Raw genomic sequence first — 15,633 nt, forward strand, 5'->3', positions numbered from 1 at the left:
TTGGGTTTCCACGTTTGTGAAAGTTTTTATCTTAATGAAAACATAGAAATATTGTCAAATATCACAAATTTAATTCATCTGTAGATGACACCATAGGTGCCGAAACAGGTTTGTGTGTTTCTTAAAATAAATTTTTGATATTTTTCAATATCTTTGTGATTATGAATAAGTATGCATATCTGTACTCCTCACAAAACACTGTCAGAAGTAATGAAATAAAAACTCACATATATCGTCAAATTCTACGGTTTCTTTTGTACACGACGATATATGTGTGTTTTTATTTCATTATGGAACGGTTCTACAACATGGACAGTGACTCAGTCGAATTTTTACTGTCAGAAGTTTTCACCTTAGTCCAATTTTTATTGAAAAATTGAATTGAGTGCCCAATTTTTTTTTTTTATCTATTGTGGATGATGACTATTTAAGCGTTTTCGCTTGTGTGTGGGTAATGAGATGACAGATGAGTTGATCAAACATCCATTCTTACCGACGTGATTCGAACCCACGACCAGGCAGCGCTAGCTAAATGAAGGTTGCAACGCCATATGCCAGGGACACGCCTATCATGCAGAGTTCCGATTCCACTCCGATCCAACCACGAATGACAACGGCCTAGAATGGTGCATGCCACATATGTCCGTCATGTGATCTGTCCCACCACACCACTCCACCCTGAAGAAATATCGCATATGAGTAGGATCGGAACGCTGCATGACAGATGCATTTACTCCTCTCGGCTAACCTGAACGTTTGTTTTGTTGCAAAAAAATGACCAAAAGAAAAGCGTGTAAAATAAATTGAGATTCTGGCAGGTAGATTATTATTATTAGGATTATGATTCCAGATTTGGACTCTAATTCCCTTGTCTGAAATCACAATACTCCTCATACAGGGACCGGCATATTAATCTGACGATTTTGTAGTAAGTGTTGTGTTGACACCATTGTCATTAAAAAGGTGAGAATGTTGTACATCGACAGGTCTATTCATGCCATTTCAGTAGCCAGTATGTCGTGGTCAAGTGAACATCGAGCTTATGTGATTGAAACTAATTTTAAAAGAAGCTACGTTTTTTTACACAGCGTTTATTTCGCAGACATTTCAATTCAAACCGACACGCGCCTGTTCCCAGTAGGAATACGATCTTGTAGTGGGTAAAGAATTTTAGGAAACGTCGTCTGCTTTATAAGCAAACCAAACAGGAATCAACACCACCTCAAGATGAATATTTTCCTTGTTTCTGTTGAACAAATAGAAACTATCAGGAAAGTTCTCCACAAGAACTAGTATTTCATTAACTAAGTGCCTAGTATTTCATTCATACTAGGCACTTATTCATTCGTTCAAAAATAATACCATAGTATACTTTTAAAAACTCTATTTAAAATAACAAAATAAAAACTAACAGTTTAGGAAGCTTAATCAATTTGAAAATGGAGTAAGCTTCCAAGACTGGTTGTTATTTTATATTGAAACGTTTTTATAAGGGTACTATGGTACTAAATTTCAATCCTGATTAACTTCACGTGAACCAAATCAGAGAAGACTATTTCAAAAATATGGATCTACTGGAATTAATCAGAATTGAAAATAACCCGGCTTTTTGCAACCGGCACTAAGTACCTGATTGAATGATTACGAAAGTTCAACAGCTGAGTCATAATTTTGACACAGTCCCACAAAAAATGAATTCGCTCTCACTCACTTCCATCACCAACAGACGACGAAATAATTATTATCAGCTGTTTTTCCAAGGATGAATAATAATCATCCTTTTAATGTCCTTCAGCAAGTTTTCCAGGGATGAGACCTAGTGCAATCGAATCTTTATATACTATGTTCTGAATTTCGTGAGAATCGTTAGAGCCGATTTCGAGATCCGGTGAAATACAAACAACATCTAAACATATAAGCAGAAGTTGCTCGTTTAATAGTATAGGATAAGATACATATCAAGTTTAAAAAACCAGCTTTTACAATCAAGTTTTACCACACAGTGCAATAATCCTAACTAGTGAGCCTCTGAGCTGGAGACCTCTCAAAATGTGGCTGATACTCTGTCAACTGTTCTATTAGTGAAGAATAATAATTATGAATAATAATTGCATTATTCAATAATTGAATAATAAACCATCTGACTGCTCATTTGTGATTTGTAATGACAAATTACATTTTTTTCATGCACGTTCAATGTTATCCTGTTATATTCTCGAAAAGGACGAATGAGTGAGTCAATTCCGTTGACCAACGAACTCGGTTTGTATAATACTTCAAATAATACGTTTTGTTCAAAATTTAAAGTTGATTGATGAAAGTATTCAAAATTTATCGTCGAACATACAAACCAACAAACGGACGACTCTAGGCTCTAGTCAAATGTAAGAACTCTCTACGCTCGGTCTACTTAGTAACTTGACTTGAAGACGTAGATTGATTGTAGTTTGATTTTGAAGCATTTAAATTTGAAAATCTACTTTGTGAAAATATTTAAGGACTGAAAATTTTGTGAAGTGAACAACTACAAGACTTAACCTATTTCGGACTATGTGTAACCTTATCCCAATTTGGGAGAGGAATAGCACAAGGTTACCTTATTTTTCCTCTCCCTATCATTTCGATGATGTATTAATTTATTGTATGAATGAATCTATAATATATATAAAAGCGAAATGGCACTCACTCACTCGCAGAACTAAAAGTCGTTCGAATTTGGTAGGTATGTTCAGTTGGCCCTTTAGAGGCGCACTAAGAAATCTTTTGGCGAAATCGTTTTTTTGGCGATATTTTAACTCTAAGGGTGGTTTTTAAGGGTTTAAAGTTCTTTTAGCATGTATATTCTTCTTATTCCAATATCTTGAAATTATAATTTTATTTAGATGTCCATACCATATGTTAATATAGAACTATAATCTAGAGAGAGTACCTCTTCGAAACAGTTGTTCTGGTAACTAAATTAAAAATTTTGTCAGGTTGACATTAAGTTGAGTTGACTTTGTTAGGTTGGCACCAAGTTGAAGATTGAAATGCATTTATCCAGGACCTCCTAAATACCAATTTATCCATTTAGCCAAAATTAGCATTTTCAGCTTTTCTGCGTTTCCTCACCTTTTTCAATAATTAATAATTGATGGAAATATATTAAAAAAAATTCAGTACACAGGTTTAGCTGAGGTGGAAGAATTTTGTTTGCCAAAGATACGCCGATATAGTAACAGGTGTTTTTCGAGATCAAATAGACATAATACGTTCAAATTCGGTACAGAGGTTCCGCTGAGGTCTACATGCAGGCGAGCCCGCTGATCTTATTTTTGGACAATCCAGTCGGGGGTCCAGAATTCGGTACAGAGGATCCGCTGAGGGCTACATGCAGGCGAGCGAAGCGAGCCCGCTGATCTCATTTTTGGACGATCAAGTCGGGAGTCCAGGGGGCGGAGCCCCCTGACTAGACGGATATGGCGAGCGAAGCGAGCCTGACGGCTAGTAAAGAATATAGAATTTAGCTAGTGGTTATAAAAATCATTATCATGAATACTTGATAGCTTTACTTTATTCACCAGCTGTTCAAACTAAAGCTGGGTTTACACCAAAGTTATAAACAAAATTGTTAATAATAACCTAATCCTCATAGATTCCATTAGATTGAACGGAACTTGACAAACACATATGTTCATCATGTGTATGATAAGATATGCTCAATCCAATAGAATCTATAAGGATTAAGTTATCAACTTTGGTGTAAACGCAGCTTAACAGTAAACCTCGAAATGCATATTCCCTAAGATTAGTTCATAATTATAGTAATAAATTATTGTATTGTTACAATACAGAAGATGCTCATTCAAGGGATAAATGAAGAGTGTTGCATTCATTTTTTCACGAATGAAATAAAACTTGAATTTTAAAAACACTTATAAAGTGAAAATGCACTTACTATTAGTTAATTAGTAGTGACGATGTTTTGACCTTGACATAAGAGTAAGTTTCTACAGTCTGGTGTGGGTCATACACCAGGTCGAAACGTACGTCACTACTAATTAACTAATAGTAAATGCATTTTTAGTTTCCTTGCCCTATTATTTACCATAGGTAAGGAAAGAATTGCTTTCCAAAAAAAATTAAGTTACACTAATTTCAAGTTTTCTATACGTTTCTAGGTCCCCTGAGTCCAAAAACACGATTTTTACTTTATAAGTATTCTTAAAATTCGAGATAAGAATGCTGACTGTTTGATGTGAACCTCACTCTAGCTGCGTTCTGGTACTCGACTAAGGGCCATATGCTAACACTACGTTTAACGCTAAACCACGTTTACTAGTAGATATGGTTGCATTTATCATAATGTGTTCCATATGGGGTTTAAACGAACAGCTCACATTTCCCCTTTTAAACCGAGTGTCTGCATACGGGCCTGAGGGTGCAAAGTTAGTGGAGCGGCAAAGCTAGCTTCAAACTTGAGTGTGGTTTAGTCAATGGTTGGATGGTAGCGAATAGTGAAGCGATATGTCTCGACCAATTGAAAAACATGCATTACACTCTACAAGCTCAAGCTTGAAGCTATCTTCGCCTTTCCACTAAGACTATGCTTCTATGCTTCTGAGCCTCATAAAGCAATGTTTTGTGTTGTTACACAGTACTATTCGTTGTTATGCTTAGTTTATAATATGCTTTATATGCTTAATAAACAAATTTCAACAGTTTTGAATAGTCGATAAAAATAATATAGTCTAGCTTTTACACTACATTTTTATACTTCTGGTAAGTCTAAAGATTTATAAATAGAAATAAAAATCTCAGTACCCTTTTTTGAATTATTTTATCACAACGACAACATGTTTCATCATTCATGCCATTTTCAATGATTATCATCTCGGGCCACTCCCGTGTTTCGGATGGACACGTTAAGCCGTCGGTCCCGGCTGCCTAAAAAGCAGTCGTTAGGTCATGTCAGAGGCCCTGAAATTGATCAGTTGCGACCTGAAAACTCTGACACCAGACCTGAGCCAGCCAGGTCACTCGATATTATTATTATTTTTATTGTTACAATACAGAAGATGCACATGCAAGGAATAAATAAAGAATTACTTGAAAATGGCATGAATGTTGAAACATGTTGTCGTTGTGATAAAATAATTCAAAAAAGGGTACCTACTGAGATTTGTATTTCTATTTATATTACATGTAGCCCTAAACAGAAAAGAGACTAAAGATTTATGTTTATACTAAGGACTTAGATATGTTTAAACTAAAAATGTTTATACATGCATTTAAAAGTACTCCAGCTATACAAATAAACTTGTATGAATCTTATATGAGTTTGAAGATGAAAAATCAAATTGGATGTAGCCTAGTTTTTAGCTTTGCAACCTGCATTTTTTAAATTGTCCAAGTGAATACACCTATTAATAGACTTCTCGTGGATAAATCTACAGTTTAAACTCATATTTATCAAATTTATCAATCTATTCTTCAGTAGCCAGAATTTTCATATCTGGAATCAATTTACTGGCGGTTATTCTAGAACTAAAAGGAAAAAACAAAAATTTTCAGTTTTATTTGAAAAAAATTAATTTTAATAAAAAACCGTAAGCTATTTACAAGAGTAGTGTTGAAATAAATCAGTACATCATTCATAATTTATTGTGAACCACCAATAGTAGACTATTCAAAACATGCATGAACCTTTTTATCAATCATATTTTTCATAAATAACGATTTTTTTTTATAAAATATGATAGCAATAATATTAGGTGTCAAATTTAGAACAGTTGTCAAATCTCATAAATTTCCATCAAAGTTAACAATAATTTTGACTAGGATTTGAGGAGAAATATAAATTTGTTCAGATCATTTAGCTGGTGGTTTGGAACTCTAGACCTTGAAAATGCAATAAGGAACCACAGTAATCTTAGAAATTTCCTGGTAAGCCATAGGCTGATGCAGGTCTGTTGGAAAAGCTTTTGAAACTGAAAAACGGACCAGATGGCTCAAAAGGGGAAATATTGACCTCTGATGGAGGGGGCTTGAAGCCAGGTGAGGGTCCTGTCGGTGGTTTTGGTTTCGAGGAACTGGAGGAGAGCTCTGCTAGGAATGAGAGGAATGGTTGGTTGACAGGGTTTGGTTTTGCTGGTTTATTTGCCAAGGAACCCAACCCCAGAAGCCCTGAGAAACTGAGGGACAATCCAGGTGGGCTGAGTTGAGGAGCACTGGATTGAGGCAATTTCACTGGTGAGGGACTCTGTGAAGCTGATCCAAAAACCTGTGGAGGTGAAGGTTGAGGGATTCCTGCAATTGGGGATTTGACCGGAAATACGGTTTGAGATGCAGATCCTTCCGGTGTGAGGGATTGTGTGATGGGAGGCTTTTCAGAGTTGACATCCACCACAGGCACACTGGGTATGAAAGTGTTGGGTTTGTAGGGTCCCTTGTAAGGAGTCCCCACTGGTTGGTTGGGTTTCACATCACTTGTGACCAGTTGTATTGGCACAAACGGCACAAATGTTCCTGGTCTGAATGGTCCAATCACAGCTGGTGATTGGGATCTGCTTGGCTGCTGAACACTGGTTGGCACTGCAACTTGTTGCACACTGGTTGTTTGCAAACTTGTTGGCACTGCACTGGTTGGTTTATTGACAGCATTTGTTGTCACACCAGAAACAGGTTGACTGGCTGTAATTGGCACAACATAAGAGGGTTGTGGTGGTGTTCCACTTGAAGTTACTGCTTGATTACTTGGGGAAAATGTTGCAGCTCCACTTTGTGGTGGAACAAATGTTGTTGCCCCACTTTGTGGTGGAACAAATGTTGTGGCCCCACTTTGTGATGGAACAAATGTTGTGGCCCCACTTTGTGGTGGTACAAATGGCACAAAACCACCAGGTCTGTAAGGATTTGGATTACCCACTGCACCAAAATTGTTTCCAAAGAATTGACTCCCAAACTGATTGAATCCTGTGGGGCTACTTCCTGCAAACTGATTGAATCCTGCTGGTCTGGCCCCTCCAAACTGGTTGAACCCACCTGAACTGCTGCCAATGAACTGGTTGAATGCAGATGGATTGTTGCCAGAAAAGGAAGACACAAATGTGGTTTGGTTAGAGTTGCCTGATGTGAAAGTTTGCTGAGTGGAGACAAATGTAGGTCGATTGGAGTTGCCAGAGAATGTTTGCTGCACTGACACTCCTGTTCCGGATGGGTTTTTGATGGTTTGGATTGTTCCTCCTGAGATTGGTATTGTGGTTGTTCCTGCAGTTGTTGGCACCTTGTAGGTAGTAGTACCACCTCCAGAAGCTGGTACGGTATAGGTTGTGGTACCACCTCCAGAAGCTGGTACGGTATAGGTTGTGGTACCACCTCCAGAAGCTGGTACGGTATAGGTTGTGGTACCACCTCCAGAAGCTGGCACGGTATATGTTGTGGTACCACCTCCAGAAGCTGGTACTCTATAGGTTGTCGTACCTCCTCCAGAAACTGGTACAATGTACGTTGTTGTTCCCCCAGTTGTTGGAACAACATAAGTTGTTGTGCCACCTCCAGACGATTGTACCGTGTAAGTTGTTGTACCTCCTCCGGATGTTGTTGGAACTACATACGTGTATGTTGTTGTCCCTCCAGCAGTTGTTGGCACAGTGTATGTTGTTGTTCCTGCAGCTGTTGTTGGTACTGAGTAGGTGGCTAAAGGTTGTCGACCTGGTGAAGTAGTGGGAGTGTTTGTCTGTGCCAAAGCCCTCGAGTCGAATTGGGTCAGTAGTGTACCAATGATCAAGAACAGCAACTGGTTGCAACAAACAAAATTGCATGTTTATTTCAATAAATAATATTTACTCCTTATTGATATTGTGGAATTTTTCCGTTATTGAAAAATCACAGTTTTATTTTTGTCACATCCACATTATTTCCTCTAGGATGTGACAAAAATAAAACTGTGTTTTTCAATAATATTAATCCATTACACTTTATCACATACAATTACTAGAATTTATTTTCTTTGAGACACGACCTATTTCGGTACTATTATAATAAATTTAATAAAAAGTATCAAGAAGCCCAATTTAAATGAAATATTGATCCCTCAATTTAATCATTCACAGTAGAGTCTACTTAAAAAACACAGTATTTCCAAATTTGGATAATTGTAATGGTTAGAGACACAAATTAAATTTGAAACAATAACATTTATAAATTGATGCTGTTTTTGGTGAGATGTAGTTATACATAATCAAAATTAGCATGTTATCTAATAATATCACGAATTTATTCATAATTTATTTAATTGTAGAAGTTATTTTAAACACAGAACTTATTTATAGATCAACCAAGTGATAAAACATATTTCACTTTAAAATATGTAAATTGTGGCACTGAAATTGACCGGTATCAGTATATAGGATAAAACAAAAGCCGTATAATGGAGGCTCTCTTGTAATAATATTGACAATCAAGTCTATGCTATTTGTTTCCATATTAATTAATAGTATCAAATAATTTAAAAGACAAGAAAAAAATTAAGAGTTAGTAAATTAATTTTGGAACCGGTTGTGTTATCAAAGAAAATACAAGTGTACTAGTTATTCTTTATAATAAAACTATCAAGTGTTCATTCCAAGTTTATTTTAAATAATTTATTTCCCACTGAATGAAAAGTATCTAGACAAACTAAACAAAAATAGCATGCGAATAAGAGATGAGTCAGAATTGATCGATATTGGAATCGAGTTCAAAAATGTGTAATCAGAAGATGCTAAATTCTTTGAGTCTTCTCAAAGCTTGATTGAAATACTCATGCATACTAATTCCAAAAAGTACTGTACTCTTTTATTCGAATTTAGAGAAAGTTAATTATCAAGTAGGTAGGAAGATAATAGCTTAGAGAATAGTTTAGAAGAGATTTGGATGTAACGTAGCAGATGTGAAAATCAATTGGCCTACTGTAATTAAAAATTTGGTAAACAGAATGAGAAAATTAAATAAAAATATTTCAATGTTTCTCTTTAATTAGAATTATTATCAATGAAAAATACTAGTATCTCTGTACTAAAATATTATACTTTAATAGTAAAACGAGTAGTACCGTTAGTTCTAGATTATAATTTAGATAATAGATCAAAGTAATTTATTGAATGAAATCAAAATTATTTTACTTGTTATTCAATTGATTTTCGTTATAAGTAGAAACACATAAATTGGAAAAGAATAGACCCATTCCAAAATAAATAATAAAGCTATGCGTGAATAATTCATTGAAACTTTAATAGTCTTTGCTGAACTTTATTGGTACCAATACCAATTAACTATTAATAAAAAACATTAAATAATATATTTTACTCTCAGATTCTTATTGATAGAGAGGAATTATTTGATCATTTATTCATCAGTTCCATCATGAGATAATTAATGAATGCAGGGTTGAGAATACGATATTGATTCAACTCTTATTATTCATATTGAATGAAAAAGACTAAGAAATTGACAAAAAACCACATATTTTCCCAGAAATCTGTGGTTTTTGACAATTTCTTAGTCTTTTTCATTCAATATGAATAATTACCACAATATCAACTTCTCAACTACACAAAAAGTCTTATTAATCAATTATTATTATTGCCTCTTTGTAGCCTACCTCAACAATAATCTTATGAATCAATCAAATCAATCCCTATAATAATATCTTAATATATAAGATATAATTAACAATGAACGTTATACAGTTTATTACATAACTCCTTGATTGAAATTGCATTAAGTAATACAAAACTTTGAAATACTTGAAAATGGTAGGTAGTTGCCGCACTTCAACAAACACAATACTACACTTTCATAATACTATGGTACTATTTGTAGGGTATCAATATAATTATTTAGAATACACCGCAATACGCACGAAAATAAACCGAACAAAACGTGAATACTCACATACAGCATCTTCAACTAATGAGCTCCGTAACGGCGAACACAAATCACTGTGAATATCCCAAAACAAATCTGGAGAATTAATCTCAGGAAATAACATTTATATAGTCTTTCACAAACAATCGAGATCGAGCCGTCGATCTTACTACGATTTCACTAATAGATAATTATGATTTTCTTCTTACAGTTTCAAGAAGATCTTCACTTGCTCTTATTGCAGGCTGAATACAGAAGCTGTAGAAATCTCACCGATTTCTATAAATAACATTTAAACCGATTATAGTGAATGGTGGCTAAGATTTCGACTGAGTTAAAGAATTTTTCATCTGATTGATTGAGAGTACCTTGTGTATAGAATTTTTAGGAACTGTTATCTCCAATAATTCAGAATGTGTGGAATTTAAGTAGGCCTACAGTATAAAATTATATACGGTATAGAGTTTATGAGATTATTATCTCAGTTTTATTCCAAAATTAGGTTCATACAGTACAGTAATCCTCTTTGAGTTCAATATGTGGATTGAAACCTATTCCCTTTTAATGTCATTTTAAAATAAGCGATTTTTCAATTTCTTCGATTGTTTGAGATTCCAACTATACACAATTATACACACTATATACATAAACCACTATATTATTCCTAGTGAAGTCTGTTTGGGTGCACTAAAGTGATAGAATCAGAAATACCTGTACTGATATTGGCTACCATGTTTTATATCGGTTGCTCCTCTGCATGAAAAAAATCTACAAAATAGACGCAACTAGTGCAGTTATTTGAATAGAATGCCACTTGAAGTTCAAAACTATAAGAAAAGATATATGGCCGAGGAAGAGGTACCGCTCCAGGCTGCCAATATTAATATAGGCTGCTATACCTTTTCTGCCTAGCAGAGTAGGAATTCATAGAAAAGCAGTGCTTTATGAACTTTATTTGTGAAGAATTTTGCTCTGAATTGAAAAATTCACATCCATTTTTGACAGTTTGTATTTTTCGGAAGGAATCTTGGAGAGAATCAGATATATTATAATAGATTAGATTAGATTTGTTTAGTTATGCTATATTTTTCAAATTACAATATATGATTGCTCATGCAGATAAGAGAAATAGATAGATAGAGAGAATTGAATTAAATTGAATTGGATAATGCCTTTGTAAGGCGGAGTTAGGACTCTAGGTCCTCTCTGCCACACAACCCGCAAGAGAGATTTGATTGAGTACTTTATTTATGTAGATTACAATATAGTATACTGGCTTATACACTTATATACTATAGCTTACAATACAGCAAAATTATGGATGAATTTACAAAATATAAATTAAGAAAATAATTATTGAGCTGTATATATAATATGAAAAAAAAACAATTTGTAATAACTATAGATGAAATAGATAATATTGTTATGCATCTACATAAATTGGCGGAGCTTTGGACATATCAATGTCCATTCTTTGGAAAGAATATTCGAAGTATTCTTCCCACTAACTCTACCAAATTCTCTACCACTCTCTTCATTACTCTCTACCACTCTCTCTCTACCAGACACAGAGAGAGAGAGAGAGAGAGAGAGAGAGAGAGAGAGAGAGAGAGTGAGAGAAAGAGAGTGAAGAGAAAAAATATATATTTGTGAACATAGTGCAAGTAGATCCACCGTATATTCTATCAATCGTTGCAAAGGACCAAACTAGACCTACCTTTCGTTATCCTATTAGCGAGCAATTTTACAATCTTCACTAATTGTCAAAGATGATCAAAATCTGAAGATATCATCTTCCATATTACTATCCATTTTCTCCCCTAAAATATTCCAATTGAAATGCTAATTGCTCGATTATCTCTATTCTAGTTCTGAGTAGCCAATTCATTATTTAGAATGTGAAGTTCAGCAGCAATAATTTATCTTCTAAATTATGATGATGAATAACAGTTTGACATGACTGTGTCATTAATAGAAAATAATCTATAATCTAGATTTATAATTCAATCAAAATCGAGCAATTTATAAGGTATTTCTGTAACGGAAGATACAACAGGATTCCGCTTGAAATCTGTTCGTCATCTAGTATGTATAAAAAATGCAAATTATGTACAAATAAATTCTACTCCAAAACCCAGAGTATTCAATCATATTTGGTTCCAAATAATAATACAATAGTATACAGATGGAAATAAATTGAAAGTTGCATTTGTTCAAATGATAATTAATGAATAATTATTATTAAACGAAAATCCCAATTAAATGCTGTAAATCACCCCGAAGACTTCTGCTACTACAAATATTGACAACACCATACAAGATGTTACGCAAGATACAGGAATCATTCCTGGGCTGACAAATAATTTTTGTATAGTAGCGCTCATCGAATTTCCATCTAGCTGTTTAGTGTTTACCCTATTGTCAATATTTGCAGTAGCAGAAGTCTTCGGCGTGATTTACAGCATTTAATTGAGATTTTCGTTTAATAATAATTATACAATAAAATAGATAATATAGTATAAATTATAGGTGTATTATAAAAATAAAAATATAAATCTGAGTACCCTTTATAAATTAGGATATAAATGATTTTATAATTTTAAATTATCAGTTGATATTTTGAACAAGAAATAACGAGATACAACAGTTAAACATTATAATTTTCAATTCATGAAAAAATTGGAATTCGAAAACAACTTGTTGATAGCAACCACTAACAAAATATACCTACCTATTATTTATCTACTACTATAATTTGAAAATTGAAAAACGATTAATACTCTGGCTCTAAACAAGTTGATTGAATCAACCTGATTAGAATGATTTTTTAATCATCTAAGTATCTTCTAATAAAATTCAATGAATAGAATGACTCATCAAGTAATAACTTGTTCTGCAAACTTAAGTTGCTGAACTTTTTCGAATTGATTCAAGGTTGTACGCTGTGATACGTGTACATGTTTACATTTACGATTATTACCTGTTTCTTGAAAAAAAACTACAACTCACTTCCGACTTTTCGACTAACTTATAGCTCACGATTTCTAGTACAGTAATGAACGCGAATAATTGACACCGGACATCCAACCTGCTCACCTCTCTGCAGTCAGCAGCACAAAAGCTCCATGGTCACACTAATTATATGCAACTGAAAAATTGCATAATTGAACGAGCGTAGCGAGTTCTCACTGACGATAACTAGAGCCTCGAGTCGCTGTCTGTTTGTGGACTTTGTATGTTCGACGATCACTTTTGATTGGCTTCATCAAATTGAAATTTTCAACACATATGCTTTGAATAATTATTTATTTATAGATTAATATAAACAATATGAAAATTTGTAACTGTCATTTGAGCTACAAATTTTCATAATATTTTTATTAATTTGTAAAAAGTAGCCCATTCAAGTGAAGTCTTTTTATTTATTTATTTACAAAAAAATGCATACAAGTATGGGAACAAGAGGTATTATAGACCAAAACTGTTCCCTATTCAATATCACAAATTTCTTCATAAGTGACATGAGAAAAGAAGTTGAAGAAAAATTGAAAATTAATACAAATAAGAAATAAAATGAAAGGAAATATTAAGAATAATAAAGAATATGAGTACATAAATAAGTACCAATAAGAGAAATAATACACAATATGATTAGTGGTAGTAGTGGTGGTACCGTATGTAGTTGTGGTGGTATGTAGTTATGGATATGAGATTAGGCTACAATAAAACTGAATTTAGTCCCACTGGAAGCAACACAGTTAAAGAGGAAAATACTAATGAGAAAAAATCATATAATATGTTATACTGTAGTAATAATTAAACTAGCATCAAGAGACAGGTCAAACAATCATTATAAAAATGAAAGATTGAGTTCGTTTGTTCATGAGCGAGTTCCCCAGCCCGGTGGTCTCACTAGTCATATATGATTACTGTATTACTTTAAAAAATCAGATGCTAAAATTCTGGCAGTTTCTGTTGAATAGGCCAGCTAGTATTAGAGATAAAAGAAATAAAAGAGGAAGTCCTTGAAGCTGCTAATGAAGACATTGAGTCTGACATCGAATGTCTGTTGAGTGAGAGAGAGAGAGAGAGGGAGAGAGTGATTGAGGAGTGAGTGTGCGAGTGAGTGAGAGTGAGGGGTAGAGGAAGAGAGTGCATTTTGTAAATATCCTTATTATCGAGTAGGATTATTTATCATTTACATTGAGATGCGTGAATAATCAAAACCGGTCTCCAACTACCTGTTGAACTTTCTCACTTGCATTTTTATTTGATGCAAGGACCGAAATGAAAAGAAGACGAAGAAAATGAAGAAGAGAACAAGAACATGGAAAAGAGAATGTGTGATGAAGTGTGCAGTGAGATCTGAGATGAGGTAAGAAAGAATAATCTAAAAATTAAGTCAAATATGCTATCAGGTCCTCAAATTATTACTAGATTGAAAATAAAAAAAATATTGATGGGTATAATTTTCAACATATATTAAGTATTAACAGCTAATACTCATACTCTCTGATAGACTAAGGCCCGATTGCACAAAAGCCGGTTAAATTTTAATCGTGATTAATTCCACGATAACAAATTAGAGGCATTCTTTGATTGGTTCTCGTGGAATTATTCACGATTAAAATTTAACCGGCTTTTGTGCAACCGGCACTAATCATCACTATTAGTATTTTGAAGTGTCTGTAATTTTAGCATTGCAACAATTATCATCAATAAAATTAGCTCTATACATTTTTCTCTATGAATTAGGTCGATCCCATTTCTTACTATTTTTGCACCAGGATCTATGAGCCCCACAAGAATTTCAAGGACGCAGTCTGCATCCAAACCCCTCTCCATCATTTGGCTATGGGCACCACTAATTATAATAATTATCAAAATTTTAATTCTGAAAAAATGAAATGAATCGTAATGATTCTAAATCTTGATGTAGAGAATGAGAATCTATCAAATCAATAGGATTAGGTACCTTCGTAAGAGATATTTTAATACAGGACCTAGGCTACATGCCTCTTGATTTGGAGATTGTAAATTCATTTCGAAATTTAATGAATTGTCTGCATGAATAATACCTGTCACGTGAAATATGCAAAAAATACATACGAGTACCATATCAAAAACTGATATTAGGCTATAAAAGTGGTTCCCTGATGCAGCCGTACAGGCACAGAAAAATGAAATTTCAACTATTGAATTTTTTCAAACACTCATAAAGCCCGGGCCTCACTTATCATACATACAGCGTTCCGATTCTACTCATGTCCGATATGTCTAATGGTGAAGGGTGGAGGGACAGACCACATGACGGACATGTGTGGCATGCATCATTCTAGGCCGTTGTCGTCAGTGATCGGATCGGAAATCTGCATGATTAGTGTAGCCCGGGCTTTAGGCTTCTTGATCATCTATCACAGCTTCAACTCAGATCTGTTTGAAAGACAGCACAGAAACACACACTTACAAGATACAGCCTTGATAATTCGACATAATGACCACAACATGGAAATGTTGTCTCCTGACCGACACATCAATAACACCCATAACTTGTCTGATCTATAAAAGATAAGCAAACTCTTGATACACTGAACACCGTCAATAACTGGCTTATTCTACAGCAGCTCAATATACTTCCGGAAGGCAGATATCTGTTTATATTGTCCGCATTTGAAAAGATAGACTATATAATATCTGTGAACTTTTTACAAATAGCCTAAATATTTATATCACTATATATCTGTT

The 15,633-nt window shown here is 34.1% G+C and overlaps 1 protein-coding gene across 1 annotated transcript; it reads right to left on the minus strand.

Annotated features, from left to right (window-relative positions):
* Positions 1 to 5,546: 5,546 nt before the first annotated feature.
* On the minus strand, positions 5,547 to 12,971 carry LOC111057028 (cell wall protein AWA1-like). The gene is given in 3 exon segments (XM_039440074.1): positions 5,547 to 7,777; positions 12,898 to 12,936; positions 12,939 to 12,971. Coding segments are annotated over 3 exon segments (1,938 nt in total). The 3' UTR covers positions 5,547 to 5,911.
* Positions 12,972 to 15,633: the final 2,662 nt, after the last annotated feature.

Source organism: Nilaparvata lugens, chromosome 13 (genome assembly GCF_014356525.2).
Source record: "Nilaparvata lugens isolate BPH chromosome 13, ASM1435652v1, whole genome shotgun sequence".
Lineage (NCBI taxonomy): Eukaryota > Metazoa > Arthropoda > Insecta > Hemiptera > Delphacidae > Nilaparvata > Nilaparvata lugens.